The sequence below is a fragment of the Tripterygium wilfordii genome, chromosome 4 (assembly GCF_013401445.1).
Source record: "Tripterygium wilfordii isolate XIE 37 chromosome 4, ASM1340144v1, whole genome shotgun sequence".
NCBI lineage: Eukaryota > Viridiplantae > Streptophyta > Magnoliopsida > Celastrales > Celastraceae > Tripterygium > Tripterygium wilfordii.
The window spans coordinates 5,577,796-5,605,199 of record NC_052235.1 but is presented as its reverse complement, the minus strand read 5'-3'; the positions used below and the strand labels follow the sequence as shown (position 1 = coordinate 5,605,199).

General features: G+C 37.3%; 4 protein-coding genes, 1 long non-coding RNA gene and 1 other non-coding gene across 6 annotated transcripts; 5 read left to right on the top strand and 1 right to left on the bottom strand.

Annotated features, from left to right (window-relative positions):
* The first annotated feature begins 699 nt into the window (after positions 1-699).
* LOC119996437 (AUGMIN subunit 5-like) lies at positions 700-8,729 on the top strand. Its single transcript, XM_038843072.1, has 10 exons — positions 700-1,747; positions 2,210-2,752; positions 3,463-3,598; positions 3,981-4,157; positions 4,485-4,694; positions 4,934-5,119; positions 5,995-6,154; positions 7,076-7,271; positions 7,622-7,754; positions 8,075-8,729. The coding sequence occupies exons 1-10, from the start codon at positions 1,236-1,238 to the stop codon at positions 8,198-8,200; spliced, it is 2,379 nt and encodes a 792-aa protein (XP_038699000.1). The 5' UTR covers positions 700-1,235; the 3' UTR covers positions 8,201-8,729.
* A 1,049-nt stretch (positions 8,730-9,778) lies between these two features.
* On the top strand, positions 9,779-11,818 carry LOC119996442 (vegetative cell wall protein gp1-like). Its single transcript, XM_038843076.1, has 2 exons — positions 9,779-10,419; positions 10,687-11,818. The coding sequence occupies exons 1-2, from the start codon at positions 10,245-10,247 to the stop codon at positions 11,643-11,645; spliced, it is 1,134 nt and encodes a 377-aa protein (XP_038699004.1). The 5' UTR covers positions 9,779-10,244; the 3' UTR covers positions 11,646-11,818.
* A 619-nt stretch (positions 11,819-12,437) lies between these two features.
* TRNAG-GCC lies at positions 12,438-12,508 on the top strand. Its single transcript has one exon. It is a non-coding gene; the product is annotated as a tRNA-Gly (tRNA).
* A 171-nt stretch (positions 12,509-12,679) lies between these two features.
* Positions 12,680-15,431, top strand: LOC119996447. Its single transcript, XR_005467856.1, has 4 exons — positions 12,680-12,788; positions 13,967-14,055; positions 14,219-14,289; positions 15,252-15,431. It is a non-coding gene; the product is annotated as an uncharacterized LOC119996447 (long non-coding RNA).
* An 8-nt stretch (positions 15,432-15,439) lies between these two features.
* Positions 15,440-22,641, bottom strand: LOC119996445 (transcription factor HHO1-like). Its single transcript, XM_038843081.1, has 3 exons — positions 18,408-22,641; positions 17,969-18,045; positions 15,440-17,058 (listed from the first exon to the last, which is right to left on the bottom strand). Exons 1-3 carry the CDS (start codon positions 18,550-18,552, stop codon positions 16,852-16,854), a joined length of 429 nt encoding a protein of 142 aa, XP_038699009.1. The 5' UTR covers positions 18,553-22,641; the 3' UTR covers positions 15,440-16,851.
* A 130-nt stretch (positions 22,642-22,771) lies between these two features.
* Positions 22,772-26,683, top strand: LOC119996444 (60S ribosomal protein L7a-2-like). The gene is made up of 7 exons (XM_038843080.1): positions 22,772-22,884; positions 24,013-24,060; positions 24,565-24,766; positions 24,975-25,144; positions 25,506-25,634; positions 25,785-25,877; positions 26,308-26,683. The coding sequence occupies exons 1-7, from the start codon at positions 22,882-22,884 to the stop codon at positions 26,437-26,439; spliced, it is 777 nt and encodes a 258-aa protein (XP_038699008.1). The 5' UTR covers positions 22,772-22,881; the 3' UTR covers positions 26,440-26,683.
* The last annotated feature ends 721 nt before the right edge of the window (positions 26,684-27,404 follow it).

Here is a 27,404-nt window from a genome sequence, read left to right as displayed (position 1 = left end):
TGATGGTCTCCATTTCTTTTACTCACGTGGTGAGTTCTGAAATATATATTAGGTCTTTTGACCTTTTCAAAAAAAAAAAAAACCCTATGGACGAGGCTAGGGGTGACAAAATTTTGTTATGATTGAATTTATTCGACCAAGATTAAATTAAATTTGAACATAAGTTATATGTCCGAAATTCAAGTCCAAATATAAACTTTTTTGTCAAGTTTAAAATCGGGTCCGGATATAAACACATAAATCTTGCTCGATTTACTTGTTCAGACCCTAACTCGAATTAGATTATCGTCCCGATTTAAACCAATCCGGGTTTAGTCAATTAAATATGTCTAAAATCTAATCCGGTTAAAGTTTTGACATATAAATATTTCGTAAACACATGATGTTATTTGATCGATAATCATTTTTTTGTCATCCCTAGACGAGATCTTGAGTTTAATTCCAATTGAAATAATACTCCCTGTGACCATACGACTTTCGGTTTTGACCCAATTATCTTGTCGTCGGGTGGAAAATTTCTATGCAAATACGCCGACGGTCTGAGTTTAACCACATCGGATGTCTAGAGGATACATTTGTACGGCGTAGTTAACAAAAATACATGATAAATTGATAAGTTAAGGTTATGAGCTTCAAACTAAATTGGTTGTAGATAATTAGTTTGACTATACCAAAGAAGCGTTTGTTGAAGTGTTAAGGTTGGTTTGGTTGGGACTTGGGACGGCCCATCCATCCCTCTGCCAAATTGCGACTACACATCGCACAGGCTCAGTGTGAAAGATAACTAGACTTGCAGCGATTGCCGCCTCAAAAGGAGTTAAAAAGCAGCGAAAGATTCAATTCTTGTCTTGTTGTACGTATTTGCATACATTTCTTAACAGTCGATCAAATATCAACAAGAGCGGGACCTCCATTTTTGAACCTCCGAGTCCAAGCAAGACGACTCTCCACTTTGTCGAGGCATCTTCCTGCCACATTTGTCAGATCTCCTTGTCACAGCCCTCCCTGCATACAATTCCACGTAATCTTTGCCAGATTCGTATTTCGCAACCAATTTGCTTTGGGAGCCTGCATTTCTCCACAGTGAGAGCTCGAGGAGCTCCATTTTAGGGAACAAGGGTTTTGGCTTTTAATCTACAGAATTTGGTGGTATTCGATTGAAAACCTCACTATGGCAATCTAGTTGTACCTAAAGTTCTTCTCGGCAATTGGAAAACCCTAAGCGTTTATTTACAATGCAGAGCAGCTCGTTGAGCTCTCCCACTGTTGCGCAGCCTGAGGCCATACTGGAATGGCTCCAAAAGGAGATGGGATACAGGCCATTGGGTTCAATCGGCGCCTCGAGCAAGTCACAGTTGCCGTCAATAGATGCGCTTCGGAAAATTTGCCGTGGAAATATGATTCCCGTTTGGAATTTCTTGATAAAGAGAGTCAAATCGGAGAAGACTGTGGAGAATATTCGCAGGAACATAATGGTTCATGGTGGTGAGAGTGGCAATTTGGCTAATTTAGGGAAGGAAGAGGGCAAGATTAAGGGGAGGAGGAAGGAGAGGACGGCAGGGGAGAGCTCGAGTACAGCGGAGAGCAGGGAGGCTGCATTACAGGAGAGGGAGATGGCGGCAAAAGAAGTGGAGAGGTTGAGGAACATTGTGAGAAGGCAGAAGAAAGATTTGAAGGCCAGGATGTTGGAAGTTTCCAGGGAGGAGGCAGAGAGAAAGCGGATGCTTGACGAGCGCACCAATTACAGGTTTGGGTTTCAAAATATTATGCTAGGTTCATTGCAGATTCATTGTTTATCAGTAAGTTTTTGCTCTTTAATAAATGCAGATGAAAGGCTAGACAATGAAATTTTTGATTATGCCTTTTCTGTTGTCTTGGCTTCATATATAATGGCAAAGTTACGTCCTAATAGGCACATGCTATATTTGAGCCCTGGTGTATTTCTCATTGTATGTGTGTTCCGGGTTAGCAGAGAATTTGTAAATTTTCCGAAAATGATATGTTGCATCAATATGACCTATGGTTCTTTTAATTTGAACCTCTGATTTCCACGAAAAATCAGAGGGCTTACATTATTTAGTCATTGAACCTAATATGTTTTGTCTTTTCAAACTAGTAATAGCCGATAAGTGGTATTTGTAGAAAAAAAGGGTGATAGAATTGATATTATTCTCAAAAGATTGTAATATATGCCTTATTCATGGTGCAGACATAAGCAGGTGATGTTAGAGGCATATGATCAGCAGTGTGATGAAGCTGCAAAAATATTTGCAGAGTACCATAAACGTCTTCATCAGTATGTTGATCTAGCAAGGGATGCTCAAAGGTCAAGTACTGAGTCTTCGGTTGAAGTAATTAACAGCTTCAATGCCAACAGTGAGAAAGAAGCAGTTTATTCAACTGTTAAGGGTACTAAACCAGTGGAGGATGTCATTCTTATAGAAACAACCCGGGAAAGAAATATTAGGCAGGCTTGTGAGTCTCTTGCAGTGCATATGATTGAAAAAATACGTCACTCTTTTCCTGCTTATGAAGGAAGTGGTCTTCATTCAAATCCTCAACTAGAAGCTGCCAAGTTAGGCTTTGATTATGATGGGGAAATACCCGATGAGGTTAAAACTGTAATTGTGAATTGTCTTAAGAGTGCTCCTCAATTACTTCAAGCAATTACTGTATACACGTTACGGATGAAAGCTCTGATCTCTAGAGAAATAGACCAAATTGATGTTAGAGCTGATGCAGAAACCTTAAGGTATGGTTATATTTTCCTTTCTGTTCATGATGCTGTGTGTTATAATCCTTTACCCTCCTTTGTTTTGTTACTTTCTTTGTCTGTCAATTATTATTTGTTTTTTAAAGGTAAAAGATGTAATTGTTGAAAGCACCAAGAAGGTTTCGAAAGAAGTACGACCTCGGCACTTGATAACGTTTCAGGTGGAGAAAGTATAATGGTATTGTCATTTACAGTTCCAGTATACCAGAAAAAATACTTTCTATTTAACCAATTTTTGGACTTTGAGAATCCCGTAGCCCGTAGTGCCCTTTGTCAACTAATGGCCATTTATACCACGAACTTTGATCCCTTTTGTTTTATAAGTTCAACTTGTAGGATGTGGTACATAAAAGGTCATTTGATTCTTTGTTATGTCATTCAGAGAATAATTTATTTGCATGCATTTGTTTTGAGTGTTTCTAATGATACTGGAATAAAAACTGTGCTGCCAACAATTACAGTGGCAATCAGCTGCTGTAATTGAATTTATGTGTACTATCTTTGTTCTACTTAGTGTTGGAGCAAAACGTTCTATTATAATATAAATTATGTATACATGTTTCCAACTTCTTCATACTGATTTTACGTATTATGCCATTGATCCAATTATCTGACTAAGTTCTAAATTTTGTACAGCTCTTGCTTTTCTGGGAACTCCAGTTTACCAGGTTCATAATTTTTTTGGTCAGGTACAAGTATGAGAACAACAGAGTAATGGACATTTCTTCTCCTGATGCGAGCTCTCCATTACATTATCAACTATATGGTAATGGGAAGATAGGGATCGATGTATATTCTAGAGGAAATCAACTTCTTGAAAGACAGGTTCTTATTTATGGATGGAAGCTTTTGTATTAATAGTGTATCCTTAGAAGTTTTCTAAACTTCGCACTTATCTTTAGGAAACAATGATTTGGGACCTTGGGCATCTTGCATGTTCTTCCTCTACAAGGGTTGCACAATTTTGTAGGTCAACTCAATCAAACTAAAATTTAGCCTAACCAAGACATTGCCCTCCTTTTGGTTAAATATAATGTCAGTAGTTGCAAAAGAACAAAAAGAGCTTGGTTTCATAACTTTTTTCTATGCTTGAATTGAGATTAGGATTGATTGATTTTACTTTTGCTTTCCTATGGTTTTTCTTAAAGTTGTTTGTTATCCATCACTTTATGTGGTATACATTATTTGTTTATTTATTTTCCTGCAGAAAGCCCATGTTCAGCAATTTTTGGCCACTGAAGATGCTCTAAACAAAGCTGCCGAAGCTAGGGACATATGTCAAAAGCTCATAAAACGTCTGCATGGAAATGGTGATGCATTTTCCTCGCACGCACTTGGTGTTGGAAGCACATCACAGAACATAGGCAGTCTTCGGCAATTTGAGGTAACTGCTTAATGAATTTACAGTAATTTATTACCATGTTATTTGGTTGTGACACTTATGGTGGTGGATGTTCTATCACTTGCATCTTCTTGATCCTCATGTGTTTTTCGTAGTTGATACTTCTTGAGTTTTGGCAATACAGGGTTTCATGTCTTGATAACATTTCTTAGAGTATGGAAACTTGTTATTATCGGTCTAACTGTCTAAGAGAACAAACAAAAGAGTAAGAAGTAGCAACTAAGTTAACTCATGTTGAAAATTTATTATCAGCCTCATGCTCGTTGTGGAATGACTGCTTGACTAATAATTGCCACTTTATTATTGCAGTTGGAAGTTTGGGCCAAGGAGAGGGAAGCTGCTGGGTTGAGGGCATGCTTGAATACGTTGATGTCCGAAACTCAGCGCTTGAATAAATTGTGTGCTGAGAGGAAAGAAGCTGAAGATTCCTTAAAAAAGAAGTGGAAGAAGATTGAAGAGTTTGATGCTCGCAGAACTGAACTTGAAACCATCTATACTGCTCTACTCAAGGCTAACATGGTAAGATATCACATCCTGATATTCATTGGCAAACCTCTAAGCTATAAGTATTGTCGAAATGGCTAAGGAATGATGGGAGAACATCATTATCGCTTTGCTGTCTAAGCCAGATTGATCAAGCTTGCTTGATTGTGTTTGTTGTAGACATTCATCGCCTTCCATTTTATAGGATTAAGTGAGAGTTTTGAAATTGCTTTCGTTTCTGTATTCACTAATTTCATCTCTCTTGACTCTTGTAGAATGCAGCTGCATTCTGGAATCAGCAGCCGTTAGCTGCTAGGGAGTATGCATCAAGCACGATTATTCCTGCTTGCACAATTGTTATTGACATTGCAAATAATACAAAAGATCTGATTGATAAGGAAGTTAGTGCATTCTATAGAAGTCCTGATAATAGCCTTTACATGCTGCCATCAACTCCACAGGTTTGTAAAACATTGTGAATACTAGTTAATTGTAATTGATTAGTAGCTACTGTATAATGTTGTCATCCATCAGTATGTGTGTGTGCTGATGTATGAGAAGATTGGATAAAATCATCTGCGATGGCTTGAGCGCATACATAATTGAGCTATTAGTGCAATGGTGCAGAGAGTTGAGAAAATTCATTTTGTAGTACTTAAAAAAGAAGAGGGAGGCATGAATAGACATGGATGTAAGCGAAAAGAAAGGATATGGACTCTAGGATCAATGGAGACTGTAGCTTTAGATTGAAATGAAGGGCATGATAGTATCTATGGAGTAGAAGGACCTAATATTATGGATTTTCTATAGCTGAACTCTCAATTTGTTTGAGATAAATGCTTTGATGAGATGCGATTTAAATATGAGTGCCTGTTTTTTTTTCGTCGTTTTCTGCTTTTTTTTTTGTTGCTTTAGTTTTTTTTTTCAAAAGCTTTTCATATAACTTAAAATAGGCGAACATGTAGCCCAGTGGTAGAGTTATAGGAGTGCAACCTGGAGGTCACAGGTTCAATTCTTGAAAGCAGTCTCTCCACATATTATATAGGGGAAAGGTCTGCGTACATCTTGCATGTCCCCAACTCCGTCTACTGCGGGAGTCTTGTATGTGGATGTCGTTTACTTTACCCACCTACCTTTTCATATAACTTAAAACTGCTGTTGGTTGGTTTTCCATTTTATGGATTTTAAGTGTTTTACTGAAAAAGAAGTAAACAGCTTTTGACCATGTTATAGAGTTATTTTATGATTTTTATCTTGTTATATTTCAGCATTTTGTTTACCTTGTTTTATATATGCATGCTATTGGTGCTCTATTTATCCTTTAATTTTCTACCAGGCGCTTTTGGAGACCATGGGGGCTACTGGATCTACAGGGCCTGAAGCTGTTGCGGCTGTCGAAAAAAATGCTGCTTTATTGACTGCAAGAGCTGGTGCCAGGGATCCCTCAGCAATACCATCCATATGCCGTATTTCTGCCGCCCTTCAGTATTCTGCTGGTGAGTTTTTTGTTCATCTAGAAGGCTTCAAGCATCTCCCATGAAAAGAGTGTCGGTTGCCTTTTTCAAATATATTTATGCTTCTGTGTGGTAATGGGTTTTTTCTGCCTAAAGAGGTTTGGGGATGATTGTTTTTGAATATTTCAACCAGGAGACAACTCCTACTTTGAATCGGCCACTTGGAAATCGCATAAAATTTGCTGGCTAAATTATAAAAACCTTTAGGAATTACCCATTTGGAAGTTGAGACCTAATAGAGACTCGGAACTGAATGTCTTGTGCAATCTGGTTGACATTCAAGTTTAATAAAATTTTCTTTTTCCGATAAAAAATGATTCAACTTTGATGAATCAATAAAAGTTTTCCTTCAGTTTCTTACTTGCTAAGATTTTGCAGAAAATAGCATTAGTGTGGAAGTGGATTCCTTGCACAATTGAATCTTGTCTTGGAAAAATATATCCCTGTTTGCGCAGAGATTATTGTCTGCCCAAAAATTTAATTTAATTTGTTTAGCATCCAGAATTTGGCGAACTGATAGGGGCACTTGTTGCATGGTGGTTAATGTATTTTATTGTCATTGGAACGAACACCAAATGAAAATTAATTTGAGAGATTCAATCAATAGTCAAATATGTTTGATACTGAGTTCTTAATTATATGGTGGTTTTGGCTAGCCGTCCAGCCTTGTCTAGTTATATTTCTACTTCTGTGAAATGTGTCTATACATATTTGTGTTTTTATGTCTTAATAGTTTATACGCTTATAGTAGACAACTAGGGGAAATATTAGAAGAGAAACTAGTAGAGCTGAAGAAAGAGACTTGAAAACTTAGATTCATCGCCATTGTGTATACTTTATATTTTCTTGCATGTTCTTTAGATGTGATTTTAGTTGAGTTGAATTCCTTTTGCTTTATAATAGGACTGGAGGGTTCAGATACTGGCTTGGCATCAGTATTAGAGGCCCTGGAATTCTGTTTGAAACTTCGTGGTTCTGAGGCTAGTGTATTAGAGGACTTGGCTAAGGCAATCAATTTGGTCCACGTACGGCAAAATCTTGTTGAAAGTGGCCATGCATTACTAAACCATGCCTACCGTGCCCAGCAAGACTATGAAAGGTAAAGCTGCAATCTGCATATAGGAATTTTGTTTGTTTATGTTTAATATTCGAATACTTTTGAGAGAAGTTGTGACATTGTCAAGACAATAATGCAAATTTTTTAGTCAATAACCCATTCTTTATGCTACTCCATGGACCTTTAACAATCTGTCTTTGGTTATTTGAGTAATGGCTTACTACACACTATCCTAATAGTATTTTAGTGAATGTTATTGTTATCGTTATCTACTGCTATTCCATATTAATTTTATTGTTTTTTTTTTTTTTTGAAAAGAATATTAATTTTATTGTTAATATTGTTACTCTGCCACTTTTACTCATGCATACTATATGGATCACAACATGCAGGACTAGTAATCATTGTTTGAATATGGCTGCTGAGCAAGAAAAAGTTGTTTCAGAGAAATGGTTGCCTGAACTTAAGACTGCAGTTTTGAATGCTCAAAAGTGCTTGGAAGATTGCAAATATGTTGGGGGTCTGGTAAGAAACTATCTCGGTTGATTGTTTAATCATTTACCTGTAGACCATTTATAATCCTGTTCCGATCGCTGAAATATATTCCTCTTTCAAACTGCTCTTTCTCTATCCGACTATCCCACTCATGTCTGTTGTCTTTGCAAGTGATAATGTGGAACTTGACACAATTAGCAGCTTAAAATAAAGCTGTGGCATTTATTGCAGAAGTTTTTATGTTCGTACTTCATAGTGTTAATTATGTGGTTTGTTTGTTGTTTGTGTCTCTGCCATTATAGTGGACTTTGTTTATAATAAACTTGGAGCCTCTTGTAATTGTGATGCAGCTTGATGAGTGGTGGGAGCAACCTGCATCCACTGTTGTTGGCTGGGTTACAGTCGATGGTCAGAATGTTGGTTCATGGATTAATCATGTGAAGCAGCTTCTGGCATTCTACGATAAGGAGCTCTAGGCAAATAGGACCTTGAGCACTTGATGCGTTTTGATGTTGCTAAAATCTGCCATATTTTGCCTTTTTACCTTTTGCCACTTTCATATCATAATGAACAATATGTAGAATACAGCCCCTTCTGGAGCAAGGGAACGACAGGCACTGCTGGTGAGATATCTGTTGAGCATATCGGTTCAAAGTGGCTTGCTGAAAAAGGTGGCCAATGCATTTCATGATGCAGAAGAGGCTGAAATATTTTTCTGACTTTGTTTGAGGGGCAGGGGAGACACTGATAAGTGTGTGTCTCTAATCTCTATCCACTAGAAGTGTGGCATGCCTTATGGATCTCTTCTTGTAGCCCCAGCTAATAGTGTATAGAAGTAATGTTTTCAGTGTTAAATTATTCCTGTATAATAATAGGTCCCTTTTTATGGGTGTTGACTTTTTGTTTGTAATTTCATTTCTCTGTTACTCGACCTAAAGTAATCAAACATGGAATGAATTCATGGGATTGTAGTAATGCATTTAGTAGAAATGTGAATATTTCGTTGCATGGTGGTCACATGAAGATATCAATAGCATCAATTGAATATAAGTTATGAGAAAATTGTTTAAGATGATATAGGGATATAACACGTAGAGGTAGCTATGTGGTGGTGGTGATGAAAATTGAGAGGATTTTGTTTAGGGGAGAGTGGGAAATGAAGAGTGAAATCTAGTAAGAAATGATTTTGTTTAATGAAAGTATGATCCATGAATAATGGAAACGAATATGTTTAATGGATTTCGTTATTGTTTCATGAACTCATTATTCTTCTCATAAGTTCATGTAGTCAACTCAACTTCCGAGACTGATTGGCTATCGATTTATTGAAAGGTGCCATTACATTTTTGGGGTCATTATTGAAGGGCAATTCTTGGGTCCAAATTCTGGTTCATCCAGCTTGGGACTCTTTTTATATGCTCTCTCAAGGCCCATATAACAACACTATCAGGCCCATAGGGCCGAGACTCACATTTCATATGTATCAGTTGACTGTCTTTCAGGCCCAGTTCTATGGCTTCGTTGTCTTGAAGCTATAAAAGGTGGAGAATTTTCTGCCATTCATTCTTCTTGCGTTAACCATTAAAAAAAGTACAGAATGGAAACATTCACGAAAAGCACTATTTTAAGTTGGCCCGTGAAGATGTTAGAACCACAGATTTCAACACCCGTGACCTCTAGAATTTGACCCAAAAAAAATAAAAAAGTTGGAACGTGAATTCCTTCACCATCATATACATGTTCATCTTGACAGCAAATTGTCTTTTACCAGTTTACAGACAAACATGTTGATAACGATTACAGATGACAACAATTTGTGTAGTGTTTTTTTCCTTCTTGTGGGGGCAGAGAGCTCACAGACGGTTCACTGAAATCTAAAGTGTAAATTCCAACTAGATTTTGATTCCTAGGAGATAAACATGGAACCTGTATTTTGTCCTGTACATATATAATTCACACATAAAAATACTGTAGTAGAGAGAGCATCACAGAAACAATCAAGAATTCTTTTCAATGGTCAGTGTCTCTTGGATACATGAGATTTGTGGTTGCTCTGTGTATCTCGTGATTCAACAGGTTCCCAACTACACCAGTTATCATACAACTCAAACTAAGTAAGTAACAAACTCAATCAATGACAGTCCACAAAAGATCAGCCAGCCATGCTTGCTAACAAAGGAACAAACTCAAAGTAAGTGAACAAAACACGGGCATGCTAGGAGCCTCACTTTATCTACTTCCCCAACACAAAATTACCTTATTTTAAGCTCTTTTGGTTGTAGAAACAAATGGGAATACACCAACATTCACTGCTGCTGGTTTGCAGTTCACTGGCTTTTACATGAATGGAATTAATAGGCATAGTGGCTCAGGCTATAAAGACTAACATTTTCCTTGACACAGCAAGAAAACGACAGAAAGAATAGTAACAGATAGAATATTTATACCATAGAGATATGCTTGGGCCTTTTATATAAAAAGCCTGCATTATAGTTCATCATCCTCACAGTTCTTAGAAAAATGATAGGTTTCAGAATGTCCTGGTTTTTCATAGTGTTATTTCTTAATTTCACATTGAATAGTCCTGTAGAGGCCAAACATGTGAAGAAGCTTGCATCCGCAGTTGCTGTTGGCACTGTTTACTGTGACAAATGTTTCCAAGAATATTTCTCAAAGTCCAGTCACTTCATTTCAGGTAATTTCACTTCAACAACTTGTTTGATGGTTTAGTTGCTTATGCTAAGAAGGCAAACCTTTGCACGAATCATTACTTCATTACAAGCTAAGAGTCACAGGTTCAAAAATCGGAAACAACCTCTTCGCAATGTCATTCTACGACGCCTTGCCCTCTACTGCAAGAGTCTTGTGCACTAAGAGTCTAAGATGTTGTTTTCTGTTAGTAAATTGTTTTCCAGACTATGGTGTGTGTGCATCTAATGTTTTCCGTGGACTTTGTATGCAGGAGCATCTGTTGCCGTGGAATGCAAAGATGAGAACTCAAGACCGAGTTTCCGGAAAGAAGTGACAACAGATAAGCATGGAGAGTTCAGAGTTCATCTACCTTTCTCAGTTGCGAAACACGTCAGGAAAATTAAGGCATGCTCTGTAAAGTTAATTAGAAGCAGCGAACCAAATTGCGCTGTGGATTCAACGGCAGCATCTTCTTCACTCCATTTGAAATCAAGAAAGGAAGGAACTCACATTTTCTCAGCGGGTTTTTTCACCTTCAAGCCTCAAAAACAGCCAAGCCTATGCAGCCAAGAACCAAGACTTCAAAATTCCAGGAAACTGGATTCCCAAAAAGCATCATTTCCTCCAATCAGTGACCCAACTTTTCCACCTCCAGTTGAAGACCCTACAAAGCCTGATCTTCCTCCACTAGGCCAAACCCATCTACCACCTCTCCCTCTAATTCCCAAACTACCACCACTTCCAGAACTCCCTCCGCTGCCACCTCTTCCAGGACTGCCTAACCTGCCACCTCTACCAGGTCTGCCTAAACTGCCACCATTGCCTGGAAATGCTGCACAGACAAAACCTGGGGATGATAAGCTCACACACCCAGAGTTTTTCTTTCCAACTCCACCACTATTTCCACCAAATCCATTCCAGCCACCGCCGCTTTTTCCTCCACTCCCATTCCAGCCACCACCTCTGCTTCCATTGCCTCCTAACCCTTTTCAGCCTCCTCCAGCTCCTCTGATTCCATTGCCTCCTAACCCATTTCAGCCTCCTCCAGCTCCTCTCATTCCACTGCCTCCAACTCCTCTCATTCCATTGCCTCCATTTCCTGGCCTGACACCGCCGTCACCGCCACCACCTGCCTTCCCCTTTCCTCTCCCTCCAATATTCCCCTTCCCTCCTCGTGGCCCAGGAATCCCCCCTGCTTCTTCCTCTTCTTCAAAGAAATCTTCTCCTTGAATGGAACACTATCAGGTCACACATGTACACTGCTCCAATAATTGCTATCAGTGAGAGGGACATGACATGAGATTATTGTAGTTCAAATAAGTTTCCAAACATCTGTTGATATGTTATCATTGTAAATTAGAATTTTAGTGAAATGGGTATCTGTGGTTACATTCTCCAATCTATATCTGGTGTCAATTATCCAATTTGTCAGGAGACAACCTCCTAAGTATTTTTCTTCTCCTCTAATTTGTTACATATACCCTGTAGAACAGTTTCTATTCAACAAGATAATACTAAATTTCACATTAATCACCATCACAATAAAGATTAAAACTTCAGTTTGTGTAACCACTGATGATGCTCTATGAGTATCACAACAAGAAAATTAAACAGAACAATCAAATTAAGCAGAATTCACGAAATGCATGAATTCATCGACGCTTTTTGGACAATAACCTGGCATCTGTAGTAATGTAGAATCATACCTCATCACCACCGTCAATCGAAGCCCTCGCATGAAAACCGTCCAGCCAGATCTCTTGTTTCCGTGGATGACGATCATCCACCCCTAAATACCGAGGTTTCATAGAGTGTGTAGTCTAATTCAACCGAAAACAAAAAAAAAAATGCTTCCCCACCATTCCGTATTCAGTGAACTGAAACAAACATGCAAGTGTATAACCCTCGGTAGACGACGACACAGGTTTTGGCGGTTCAGTAAATTCTGCAACCATCGTATTGATGATGCGTGTAATTTTGAAATTAATATAATATATACTTGTTGAGGAAAGCCTTAACGAAGCACCAGTGGTCTAGTGGTAGAATAGTACCCTGCCACGGTACAGACCCGGGTTCGATTCCCGGCTGGTGCAATTTGTACGTAATTTTCTTTTTATACTTTTTGTCTACACATGCAGATTTCGGCCCATGTATTTTCTCCTATTAATGGACCGCTTAAGCATGGATATTCTAGGCCCACGCAACCCTATGGAAGAACGCACCGTTTTTGGCTGTTAAATCTGAATACACACAGAGTACAGTACATACGCACATAACTAAAATACCAGCATAATAAAGTCCCCGACTTTCCCATACGAACTGTAATCGCAGTTTTTGTGCGATTTTGTCACTCGCTGGGATTTCCATGCCAAGGTTTGATTTGAGTTTAGTTTAATCTTCTCTCATTTTATGACATATTTTCCATGTCCGTTAGGTTAGTTCCTGTGTGTTTGTGCTTTTTTTTGGTTGTTTGGCCTAACTAGTTCTGATCATAGATTCGTGTTCAGGAACGTGATAATTTGATTCCTCTGTGTGCATATGAGTAGTTACTTTTATGCTGATTGTAGCATGTGTGGTTTAGGGTTTGATTCAAGAAGTGTGATCACGATGCAAGATCACTCTTTCCTGTGTGGTGTTCATGTGTAGTTTAGGGTTTGATAATTTGATTTCCAATATGAAATTAATTTGGTTTTCCTGGAAACAAACTCATTCTATCACTTCATTGGAGTAAAGACTATGAACTTTTAACATCTGGCATGTAACTCATTTTATGATTGGAAAATATTAAATAGTATGATCATTTTTAATGTTTTCATGCTTTTGAGTTTTTTAGTTTTTTGGCGCAAAGGTATTTTGAACAGATTTGGTGATGAGGTGCCATGTGGAAGTAAATTACAGCAAAATCTCGTTAACTCTCGTCTGCAATACATATCGATTGGGTTATGATGTATTTAAAATCAATAAGATAGGAAAGAAAAAAGAAAAAAACACTACCCTGGTATAGTAAACATGTGAGAGGAACATAATTTTCTTTAACAATGCAAAAGAATGGTGACGGGGCAAAATAGAAGGAAATAAGTTTTTGAATGTATAAGATGCCCCTAGACATGGGTTTGAGCGTCACTCCTGTTTGTTGTATTCTCATTCAAATTTTTAAAAGAAACCATAGCACATGTAGGCTTAGCAACATGTGGTAGAGGGCTGTTAGTAATAAATTAGAGGAACTAATTATGGCATATTAGTTGCTGGGTACTTTATAAAGTTTTTTAAAATTTAAAAAGGATATTATTAATAGGAGTACCAAGATGGTGCAAACAAGCTACAACTTACAAGATGTATAATCTAATGCTATCAAAGAAGTTCGTACCAGTAGCATTACTCCAAAGTTTTGCAACAGTAATAGTAGTAACCCAATTATCTGTAAAGTTATCAAAAGAAGTTTCTTAAAGGAAAGTTTTTTTTGAAGAAGTGTTTTCTATCTACACAAATATTTCACAACTTATTTTTATGCATTTTATTAAATAAACGGCTGTATTTTGATTGGTATTCAGGTTGTATCACTTTCTTTGGCTTTTGGGCAGCATTCCTATAAACAAAGCAAGCTGATATTTTTTGCACAAAGATGCGATAGTTCTTTCAGGTAAAAGACTTTTATGGTGTGGTATTTCTCTCGCTACATTTACAATCCTCTGGAGACTAGATAATCAGTTATCGATCATGGAATTGATTACTAATAAAGCTATTAAATTTCATGTAAATTTGAGAAGCATTTTATCACAGCTATTGGCTGGTTTGTTGTCAAGGTGTGCTCTGGAAGTGCATATGAAGACGCTTTTAAGCCCAAATCTGAAATGCATGAAATTGCTTGTGAGTTGTAAGTTATGTCTCTTCACTAATAGTCTAATACTATTCCTAATTTTCAATAGACACGTGCTATGTTTTATTTGACCTTTGGAAGTAAATTTATTGATTTTACGATAGCGGATCAAATATTCATAGCATATATTTAGCTCCTTTGCTGGCAATTCGGGCTTTGAAATATCTGAATCCTGTAATGGTAAAAAATATTAAGGGCCCCCATTTAATCCCAGGTCTTATCTTGAGTTTTGCATCTGACCAAAAGTTAGGTTGATTTGGTCAAGTAGTCACCTGCCCAAAGGCAGTTGCCACCCTCTGTGGAGTATATCATGTGAACATTAGTTCTTGGGTTATTGACATGTTCTAATTTGAAGCTTTTCATTCTGTCTTGATATGGGGAGTTATGGTTGCTTTTAATGATAGCAATATGTAGTAAAAACTATTAAATTCTTTTGTATGGAATATTGTGTTTGAGGATGTGAAATAAATGGCAAGAAGTGATGAAAGGTTTGGTGCAAATCAGTGGAAAATATTTTCATAATCTGTGTGTTTAATACTGGGAACTGTAATGAATATGGCCAAGAGGAAGAGTGTATAAGTAGTCAAGTACCAATTGACGATCCATTATGGTTTGGCGTAGTTCTCTGTTTAAGATTGGTGATTGAGAACTATAGGATAGAATGCTACTTTAGAAAAGTCAGATCTAGTTAAGGGTTTTGATGTATGACTACTGTATAGACACTTTTTGGTGTCCTCTTTGATGTATTTCAATGTCTGTACTCCAAGCACGATATATATCATGCTAGAGTTATGTAAAATTCGATTTGTATTCAAATTTCACAAGCATTCAATGAATGATACTGGTATATTGTTCTTTTCAGATCTGATTCTTTACTGCCTTTTTTTGCTAGGACTCACTGTGTCTTCCAGACTTGAAAATGCTTCTTTTTGTTTTCTTTTCTTATCTTTCTTTCCTAGGTTCTTCCCCCTTACCCCTCTCTTTTCTTTCAACGGGGATCATCGACTTTATTATGTATCCCCCCTTGGCCATGATCATACTGGTGCAATATTAACCTACTTAGTGCTCTCTTTTCATTAACAAATTTCTATTGTTGCTTTTGTATTTAAAATGCCAGATTTAATGGCTCTTGTTTGCTGTTGCAGTTCTTATGTTGCATCCCATTTCTCCTCATTGAAGCTCCTATGACCTTTATGGTAAGTATGTTTACATATATTGTTGAGTCATATATATGAGACTGTGATGAACTCACATCCCCAATTCCCCATTTTGAAGATGTCTCACTGGCTGTTTTAATTCAGTTTGCCTTTTCTAATGATTGCATATCAAATGTGTGTAGAGTGTAGATGCATGCTTGTTTTATTATATTTAGCTGTTCTGTTAGTATGTAGTGTAGACCCATGCCTTTTGGAGCTACTGTTATGGATTTTTTGGAGATACGGTATTTTGTTATCAACTGGAGTTTAGTATGCTTCTGGTATCCATTAAATAATGAATGCATTTCAATCAAAATAGTCATAACTGGCCTGACCTAAATTTTACTATGAGTTTAATAATAATCAGTTTTGACAGATTAAATTCTAAAAACAATATTTTACAAGCTTTGTTAATTGAGAAACATATGTGAAAGACATTCTCTTCATACCAAGGGGATTTTTAAGATTTGTGAAGCATTCCAATGCCAAAATATTAAGAGATGAAATATGCATCTTCTGGGACGCTAGTGCATTTGGACTTAGTATGAGATGCTATGAGAATATAGTGCCATTTTTTATCTGGCCTGATGACTTAGTTTGGGTCAGCTACACGAACCATTATGAGAACTTGGTTGGAGTTGAAGTCCACTAAATGGATCCTACTCTGCCATTAGTTCCTTTTTAAAGCTACACTCTTCCCTCTGTCTATACAATATCATTATTAGTTCCTATAGTATAAAATCCAAACTGTTACAAACTGCCTCTTGTGTTTGTTGCAAGGAACAGGTGTCTTTAATAAGGGGGTTCATATCTGACTTATCAGTAGCCAAAATTATATTAGGACAGTGGCATAGGAAATTTATCCTTAAGGATTTTAAGTTCAGTATTTCAACTGCCTCTTGCAGCTTCATTTGATATTGAGGAAGGTTTTAGAATATGGAATAGCTTACGATTTGAGGTCTAAGGCAACTGCTGCTTCTGTACGACCCTCAGAGATTATTAAGGACCTTTGTTTTATGTGATTCACCTTAGTTTTGGATTTTTTTTAGTGATGTGGCACACATTGACCACGTTTTCTTTAATGATTGTTTGTGAATCCAATAGACTCTTGGGTTAATCAAATTTCAGTGGATTGTGTAAGTTTCCCCGTTTGCCTATTTGATTGCCAGACGATATGAGAAGATCAGAGCCAATTATGGAGCAGCACTTGGCACATGCAATGGTAAACATTTTAATTAATCCAATTTTACAGACTGGGTAAAATACTAAAGTTCCTTAAAGAAAAGAGGAGAGAGGTTGTTATCTAAAAAGCTACACAAAAACACATCAATGACCAACTGCAGGAGGGTTTTGTGAAGCCTTATCACTTGATATCTGGTGCGCTACTCTCAGCATTTTTGCTTTCATGACCTGGTATGTTATGACTTGCTCCAGAGTGAACGTCGGAAGAATTTGGCACCATCATGTTGACGGGGAAACTTTCACAGATCCACTGTTCTTGAAAGTCTATGGGGAGATTTACTGGATTCTCATTTGGTTGTGATGCCCTTCGACTCTGGTGTCGGTACTTCTGAATTCAGACAATAAGGTCATCAAGCATTTTCACTTCCGGATTAGTCAGAAAATTCAATCTCTAGGAATTAGTAAACTTGAAATAGTACCACAAGAATAGGAAATTAACAAAGTTGGTAGTGACTAAGGTTGACATCTTTTCCCATAATCTATGAATTAGCAAAAAAAAAATCAAGCACATGGTTCTACTTTACCACCTTTAGGACAGGATATATGTGCATGATATGATAGCTAAGTTGGAATTCCACAGAAGCAACAGTTCAAGCTAGCAAACAAAGGGATATGTGGTAATAAGCATGAATTTTTCCGTTATGACATCAATCAGACAGGCTAATGAGAGTGCAGCGTGGGATTCAGCTAGGCTTCCTATTTATGCATTTGAATCTCTCTGACAATATCTAGAGTTGAAGCAGTTGTGCTAACCTATAAGTACCTATAGGAAAATCTTCAGTGCTGACCATTATATTTTGGAGAAGTTGATTTGTACTTTACTATTTGATTGGGTGGCCCATTCCTGTAGTACTGGAGAATAATCAGTTAAATGACATTGTTGTAATTTGTAAAACATTACTCCACTGGCTACTATAGAGAGAAGTAGAGGTGTTCTTTTTTTAATTTGTTGAAACCAAATATGAGATGGGGTTGTATATATGATCTGGCACAAGTTCTGCCTCCGGGTGTATACCTAAGTACAAATACACCCTCCCATTGCATCAAAAAATTTCAAACAGAAGACAATTATATGCTTTGACATAGGCATTGCTTCTTGGCATGTCTCTATTTTTCCTCACATACGAAAGCACATAGCAAGAAAAATATATATATTTAGAATTAGCAAATTAGCATGCTCTCATTACTTAAAATTCAGCACACATTAAAAATGCATAGCTAGAAATCAAAATTTTTACCTGCAGGTGGCTTTTTACTTGATCAGTAGTCAAGCCTTCTACTTGCATTAGCTTCTTTATTTTACTTGGGGTTGCCGCTGCAAGAAGCAGAATTTCATCATATGCAAAATAAATGATAAATAAAGTTGTTTCTTGATAGAAACCTAGAGGTTATAGCTTCAATTCTTGGGAAAAACTTCTCCATATATTATGTTGGGTTAAGGTATGTCCCTGATCCTGCCCATTGCGGGAGCCTTGTGCAAGGAGTTGTTTTTTTGTTTGGTTTATTTAGTGATTGGAGACCTGCTTTTGCGGTAGTGTTTAACCATTTGCAATTGCACATGAAAGGCTGTTTGGATAAACTTTTAATCCCAAGTTTCAATTACAATGATTGAAGCAGCAATTGCTTAGTCAAACAGGGAGCCAAAATGAAACCATAAGAAGATTTTTAAATATTCACCTTCAGGGCCTCCAAGGGTTTCTACAGCAGTGATGAAACTATTAGAAAGTTCTGTAGTCCAGCTTCTTCTATTGTTTTTCCTAGCTGGCTCGGTGAGTGGCATGAGATGATAATCAGCCATAACATTATGGCTCCTACCCAGCATTTCTGTCCTGTTGTCACTCTAGAGTGACAAAACAAAACAAAACATGTCCAATTAACAATTTATCTAATCAAAAAAAACTTGATTGAATTTTTTTTCATGATAAGGGTTACCTCTGTTTTACTAGAGTTCCTTCTCTGTCTCTTATCATGATTAGGGTTCACCAGGTCCTTTCCTCCAACCCTAAGGTCCCTCGTTTGGTCTTCCTCGTGACTCTTCCTTTTTGATTCTAAACACCCTATTTCTCGCTGTATTGATGTAGATGTGTTAGTTGCCTTCACTTCTGCTATTTCATTTCTTAATGTTTCAACTGCTGTAATCCCCAAAAATAATGAAAAATCAAGAAAAAGCAGTAAACTTGTCATTCATACTCTCCCATTAAGCAAGAAGTCTCATCAAAGACAATCATCAAAATTGTCACTGGAAAAAAAAGGAAAAACAAAAACAAAATTGGCTGACCATCCAGTAGTAGCAGCATGCATCGAGGAAAAAGGTCTTTGACGCCCTCAACCCCTGCCAATTCTACCTCATACTGATGAAGATGAAAATTCAACGACTCCAGCTTATTGTCAATGTTACTGATGTCCTCCAGATCTTTTAACAAACTTGAGATTGATTTAGGCACATAAGAGGGCTTCATAGTACTTGTGCTACCTGAGCAAAGATCTACGAAATTTGAAGCCATGCTTTCTTCTAATACTATCTGAAATCCCTCTCCAAAATATTCTGTGTGTGCACAAATGTTTGAAAGTTGTGACGGCATATGTATCACTTAATAGAGTTGTGTATGATACTTATCCTCACTGACTCTCATTGAGTTTTTTTTTTCTTTAATTCCCTTTTCTCTTTTGGTAACTTTTGTCTGTCCAGGTCTGGCAATTCAGGCTACTTAGCTGGACACAGAAACAAAGTCGCTGTGTTTTTACCGTTCACGTGAAATGAACTCTTTTACTTTTTTTCCTTTTATTTTTTTTTGTCCCTGGTAGCGTTTGTTCTCGCCTTTTTTTTAATTATCTTTTCATTTTCTCTTGTAAATATCAGATGGGGTTTGGTGGATGAGTGAGACGAGGCATTAATGCACTCTTCAAATTTGACTTAGATATAATTGTATATTCTCTTCAGTTTCACAGATTGAACAAATATGAATTTGTCCCTTAATTTGTTGTTACAAATTGTTTTAAACTCCTTTTGTTTTGCCTTTTGTTTTTCCATCTGTCATGGCAGTTAGTTTCTACTATAGAAAATGCATACTTCCCTATAAGATAGTGCTAACTTATGAGCATGTTTATGTATTTTCCATTACAGGGACTCATGGCCCTGACATAGAGGGACATGGGGCCAAATGAAAATTGTATGACAAGGACGGAATATAAGATGTTTGTGGGATGAAGGGTTTTTTTGTAGATTAAGGGACAAAATGTGCATTCTTGCCTAGATTTTTGACTTAAAGTAAAAAAGAAAATCGTGTAATGAAATTTTCGTCGGACATTTATATTGCACTTTGAATGAAATTGGAAATTCAAAGTAGCATGACTAGCTTATTTTTTATGGCTTTGCAATGACACCTTTTCTCCCATGACTGTCGGTTGAGTTTCACTCTTAGCCCTTAAACTATTTTTGGTTCTGAATTCATCCATCTTTCAATTTGTTGCACTCTTGTCTTTGTGGAAACAACAGTTACAAGTATCATTGAAAAAATATTCTGGATGAATCTACTTCATTTATATGTTATTAATGCTTGTTTCTGCATCTTGATGCATGATGTGCGGTTTTTCTTTTTATTCTCTATATTTTTGCTATGCACAGCTGTGACTCCAAGAAAAATGGTGAGGCAGACACACTGCAAGTTTAGAGACCTTTGAGAACTTAATTTGAATGATTATTATGGCTGTGGAAGTCGGAGTCTCTCATTTCACCTTGACAAATCTTCTGTGTTCCTGCATGGTAAGTACTCTTAGCGTTACCAAAAATGTTTACCATTTATGATAATGTCAGAATTGGGTTGGTGAGGATTCTGTTATCATCGATGCATTTTGGAAGTTGTTTTGGGTAAGATTAGTTACTTTGCCATTCAACTTGTTGGGTTGAATAGCAAAGTAACTAATAATCTTAACATGGTATCGGAGCGGGAGGTCTTGTGTTCAAATCTTAGCTTACGCATTTTAAACTTTCATTTGTTGTTGCTCCAAGTAAGGGCCTTTGTGTATGTTTGTAGTTGCCCCCAAGCGAGGGCCTTGTGTGAGAGTAGCCCTAGTGTTGGGCCTTGTTTGTTGTGCATGTATTGGGCCGGCGGATTGCCCAGCCCACATGTGAGGGGAGTGTTAGGATATGTATAAATGATGTGAAATGCGTTAACCCTACAAGTTAACTTATTGGGTTGAATGAAGTAACTAATCTTCACAGTTTCACTGGCGAACTTTTCTGCATTACTATGTACCGATCTTTCAGGTAACATTTTAACTTTAAAGTCTAGATTGTTGGGCATAGAAAGTTGTGTTGATGGAAAAGTGTTGTAAATGTGCTCCAACTTCTCTGTTAGGATAGAAGCTCTTTCAGATGAATTGGTGTCTATCCATACCTTTTTTTTGTTTTAGCCCTTCCAAACTATGATGCTCATGCATTAGCATACTCCTCTCCAATTGAAACCGCTGTTGATTTATTTTTTAAAATTTTTATTGCCTTTTCTTTGTAACTTTTGATTTTGCAACCTGATACTTTTTTATTTTAGATAGAAAAATGAACAAATACATGGAGGGTGTAATGCTAATTGATTCCTGCAGCATATAGCCAAAGCGATAGTATTCTGTCTTATCTTTTTTTCTGCAAGGAACAGTGGTCTTTATTTTGAGATCATTGTTCGTATGTCGTTTGTAAGCTCTGCAGCCAACATTACATTTACCTACTGTCTAACTCTTTCTTTATTCTGTAATGCCATTCTTTATTTGATGATTTATTTGGGATCTTAAGCTTCATGCACCTCCCTGCCTCTTTCTTAACCTTTTCTTTCTAAATATTATAGAAATCGAATATGTTTTTGCTGTAGACCAAGATATTTTATTTATATTTGAATATTCCAACTGCATATTTCGTTCTTTCGTGCTTGCCCCTCCCCCTGGCCCTCAGCCTTTCTCATGATAATATTGGTCTAGTAATGGCTCCAACCTCTCTTTGATCAACATATTTATGTCGTCGCTTGTTATTGGAATGCTCCTTTTTTTTGATCGTCCACTTACTACTTCAACGTATTCATTTTTTTGTAATTCCACATGCCGCATGGATTGGGGATATTTCGGGGCTGTAGCATTACTAACTCAAAGTGGCTTGTATGAGATTTTCAATTACTACTTCATTTGGAAGATGGTTCACTGGCTAACTTGTTATTGTTCCTATGTGCCATTTTCTCATTGATTGATGTTCTTCAGGAACCAAGACTTGAAGAAAGCCAAGTATTGTATACAATGAATTTTCTTTTATGAAGAAAAGTTAAACATCAGCTGCGATTCCTCATTGAAGGAATGCTAATTTGCAATTGTTGTAAAAAAAACCCTGGTGCAGTTTTAGTCATTGGCATTGATGTTTGTGTATGCACTTTGCATTGATAAATCTGATGTTTAGGTGCCATTCTGCTGAGGGATTTACAAATTGAAGTTGTGAGGAGCATTATCATGAGCGAAGTCGGATCCAGGAATCAAGTTGATCCTCTCTACCAAGGGAGTCGAACTCAAGTTGAGCCCTATGAAGAACTACATTCGAGTAAAGTCAGACGAGGGAGACGGGGGTAGCATGGGTGGTAGGTTACCCTGCCCATGACTTGGAGGTCCTGGTTCAAATTTCACTTGTGGGTTGGGGACCTGGGGTATAGCCGTATAGGTTTATTTGGGGGATTGGAGGTATGAGTGTAATTTCCCCATGCGGGCTTGATGTAAGTAAAGTACAAGAAAAGTAAAAAAATCTAGTAAAGTAAGAAAAATAAAAAAAAAATTCCAGGTTTCACTGTGCTCTTCTCATGTATGGCGTTGAACCATCAGATCATGATAATAAATAATCAATAATAAATGTGGATCCAACTCATTAGGCTTGGCCCATGAACTTTTCAGCCCATTCTATTTGATCTAGGCTTGGGCCACTTTTTGAAAGGAAAAACGATGGCAATACGCTTGGCCCACCACTAGTTGAGCTTGATCCATGGGCTTTTAGCCCGTTCTAATTGATATGGTTTTGCGCCAGCTCTTTTGTAGGAAACGTACTTGTAAGAATTCTGCGCGTTAGAAAACCCTCAAAGCGGTTGCCGCTTCCTTCTACTCCTCGCGCTTTCGACGGCACTGCGCAGACATGGTACCTCTCTCTCTCTCTCTCGAGATCTCTTTAAATTTTGCATGTATGAACTTTTATGAATGTATAGCTTGACTCGATCACGGATTGCACCGATTTTGAAATTTGAAACCTAATTGATCGATCTGTTATTTGCTCTCGATTTAGCGTTGCGGAGTTTAAAAGTAGATTGAGTAGCTCTTCTTCATAGTTCAACTCTTTTTGTGCAATCTTATGTTACAAATCACTGGAAGTAGATGTAGTGCTTGATGCAAGTACTTTTTGTAATTGATAAGTAATTGGCGCTGTTTGCTTCGTGAAACGTGGGAAGGGAAGTCGAGGAAAGGAACGCATAAATAGCTTCAGTTTAAAGCATCTAAACTGCTCAAAGAACTGGAACCCATAGTCCTTTAAAGAATGAAAGAAGAAAAATTAGTAATCCAATGCCATTTGTAGAATCTTCAGTGTTTTTTTTTTTTGTCCACATTTCTTTCTTCAAATGCTTTTCCTGTTGCCCTTTAGATTGCTTGTGGATGTGAAGATTTTTGTTAATACTGGCAAAATGATTTAGAAAGTCATCTACCACCACGTGGTCAATGGGACTGTGGTGTTGAATGGACTAGTTACCCCAAGAGTGATCAGCACTCATGTTTGCACTCAGGCCACGAATTATTTAGCAAAACCATGTCCCCAATGCTGCTGCATTTGCAAGTTTAGGACATGGTTGAAAATGATTGCAAAATGAGAAAGTTTACACAGTCCTAGCCAAACCAATTTTGTTCATTAAATGACTTGTAGCCTGTTAGTTGGGAAATTTAGGATGTACTCCAAGAGGAGTTTCAATCATGTGCATTGTGCATCTTGCACATCGATGAACTTCTTTTGCTATTCTTTACCCTCATCGAGATGAGGATTTTGGAATTAGGTGCGTGGAAATACCCAGTAAAATATAACAGTGCAACTTTGTGGAGATCTAGCGGTGAATTCTGTTTTTTCCTAAAAAGCAAGCTCCCTTTGATGTTATGCTAATTTTAAATGGTTTTATGAATAGGACTCATAGATCATTATATCTATCATTTGTGGCTGTGGTGTAGTAGTTTGACTGAAATATGTTACCTTTTCTCTTAGATTAATTGTTCTCATATCTTGCAGGCTCCCAAAAGAGGTGGGAAGGCCCCAGTAGCAGCGAAAAAGAAAACTGTAAGTGAATCATATATTTCATCCTTCTTCGTGCCAGAATAAACTTTGTGAGCAAATTTATGATGGCTGTTCATTGTTCATATAAACCTATGCGCGTATGCAAGTTAATACACACCATATGTACTTTCGCTTGTAATTTATTGGCTAAAGTACTTTTATTTTTCCTCTGCAAAAGTTTGGTTCTATTTTCTCCAATGAGCAAACTTGTGGTTCCCATTTTGAATTTGCATGAACAGATGGAGCTGATTGCTATTCCCTTTAGTTTAGCTATTCATTCATCTTGGTAGGTCCCCCTCCCCCCAAACCCCCAAAAAAACTTTGGGAAAAATTGTTGCAGAGAAACTATGCCCAGTTTGGGTGCGCATAAGTTGATTTTTCTCAAGTAATTTCTTTCTGTGCTTTAATTTCTCTCATTTGTATCTCATGGGCGGGTGTTGGTCAGTTGGTTTACTTTTGTTATTTTTTTTTATGTTTCTTAATTGCATGAAGAATTGGTTATTGCAGGAAAAGGTTGTGAACCCTTTGTTTGAGAAGCGACCAAAGCAATTCGGAATTGGTGGTGCACTACCACCAAAGAAGGATTTGACTAGATTTGTCAAGTGGCCACATGTTGTTCGTATTCAGAGGAAAAGGAGGATTTTGAAGCAACGATTGAAGGTTCCACCTGCCATCAACCAGTTCACAAAGGCACTGGATAAGAACCTTGGTAAGACTTTAGACTATTCTATGCTGGCCAAATAAAACCATTGGATCGAAATAAAATGGACAGCTTGTGTTAAATGTGAGTTTTTTTTTTTTTTTTTTAATTTTATGAGCAGTATGGGGTATGGGGTCTGAATTAATAGAACCATTGGACCAATGTAATTTTTTTCTGGTATTTAAGTGTCCCACTTTTATTGTGTTTCTTGTCACAGCTACAAATCTTTTCAAGTTGTTGCTCAAATACAGACCTGAGGACAAGGCTGCTAAGAGGGAAAGACTTCTTAAAAAAGCACAAGCTGAAGCTGAGGGGAAGAGTGTGGAATCTAAGAGACCCATTGTTGTTAAATATGGCCTTAATCATGTTACCTATCTCATTGAGCAGGTATCATTATCACTATTTTCAGAGAAAGGTCATTACTTGTCTGGTGCAACTAAATAGTGGGTGACTTGGGCTTGTCTTTTCTAGTTTGGTTGAGTTGGTTGTTCAGGTAGACATATTATGTTGAACAGTGTTGATGAAAAGTGGGTCAATGTAACTTTCAAGTTTCAACTACTTTATTTGAATTGCTCTTATATACATCCCAGCTGTGCTCTAATGAAGAGTTCTGTTGATCATTTTGTTAAATATATTTTTTTTATCATAAGTTAACTTACAGACTGAGCATTTGCAGGGTTGTGTGTGTTCTTTAATTGGTCATGCTATTATTTTTAAAGGAAATTCATGTGTTGTATCATATATGCAGAACAAAGCTCAGTTGGTAGTTATTGCACATGATGTTGATCCAATTGAGCTTGTTGTTTGGTTGCCTGCCTTGTGCCGGAAAATGGAGGTCCCCTATGCAATTGTGAAGGGCAAGTCAAGGCTTGGAACGGTGATTTTCTGCTCCATTTCTGTCTAAATTAAAACAAGTGCTATTCTCAGTTATTCTTCTTTCCCTTTTCCTTTTTCGAGTGAAGTTATTTTTGTTTACTTGACTGATTCTTGACTACCTTCTAATTGATGTATGATCTGTGGTAATCAGATTGTGCACAAGAAAACAGCTGCAGTTTTGTGCCTTACATCAGTGAAGAATGAAGATAAGATGGAATTTAGCAGGATTGTGGAGGGAGTCAAGGTAATGCTTCAGCCGCTGAATTATGGCTCAGAGTTAATGGTGTTGCATATGCTCTATCATGCTAAAAAACTTAATCTTTGTTGGGAAACTAAACTTTCTATAATGATTTTTCAATTGGATTACCCAGTCCCACCAATAGTTAATACCCATGTGGTTATGAATTCTTCCAAGTGACAACTATAATACCATATTGTATTTCATTCATACTCATGTAATGCCATCTGTTTAGGAATTTTTTTCTAGCCAAATGGAATGGAATGATGTCCTGGGCTTGTTTGTTTTACATTTGTGAAAATTATTCCTTTTTCTAATCCAGGATAATCCTTTGGCATTGACATTTTCAAGATTTAGTGATTTACTTATATTTGTCAGTATTTTCATTGTAAATCTCTCTCGCCCTAATTCTATACTGTTCATTTTATACTCCTAGGCTAACTTTAATGACAAGTACGATGAGCACCGCAAGAAATGGGGAGGTGGCATCATGGGTTCCAAATCTCAGGCTAAGATGAAAGCAAAGGAAAGACTCTTAGCCAAGGAGGCTGCACAACGGATGTCTTGATTTGATAACCAAAAACTGCTGGGAAGTTGATTATTGCAATGAGCTACGGGGTTTTTATTTTTCCGTTGCGTCTTTATATTTTGTTTAGTTGTCATTGTGGACAAGTTTTGTATTGATTGGTGGCCGAATTTTTGTGATGCTGGTTTTGTTACTAAAATAGACTCTTGATGGGATCCCTGGGCAAACTGATCTTCGGATGTTATAAAGTTCACTTGCTTGTTTACTGAGTCATTCGATTTCTAGAGGTGCTGCTTCTTGCCCCCTTATTAGTCTTTTTGGATGGGCTGCAAAAAGTTTCATGTTTGGATGGGATGCAGTTTAATAAGTTTATGTAGTTTTATGGCCTTTGGACTAGGAAACAGGTTAGGGCCGTTAATGGGCTGGGCTTTCTTTGTCCATTTTTATTTAGCCCAGTCCAATTATACGAGCCCGATTGCATTTTTTTGTCAGTACTGTGAAAGAGGACCACAACATCTGCAAGACTGCAACTACCTACCTCCATCAATCGTGGGCCCATAATGCAATTATGGTGTAGCCCATTACTTAAATTAGCAAAATCTCTATTTTTTGTCCGCTAGTTCTGATTTATATGTTATCTTCATTTGCCCTCTTTATCCCAACAAATTAAAATTAGGGTATAATCATGTAAACCCAAAAAACAAATTAGGTTCAAGACTTCAAGTTCACCTTTGTAGGCGTGAAATTATTGTCTAACCCTAATATCCCAACACTTAATTGGCATAACCCTATCGAGTGGTGTATAAATAAAGATATTGTATGGACGCGTTTTCTAGGTTTGAAAGTTAAACCAATAGCAATGGTCCATAGCGGATAATATCATTGATATATTATTATTATTAGGATTATCCCCATTGTGAATCATAAAAGTGACAGCTTTGTGAAGCATTATTATCAACAGTAGCTGGACTACTGTCAAATGTTGGGAACACAACAAAAAGAGGCAT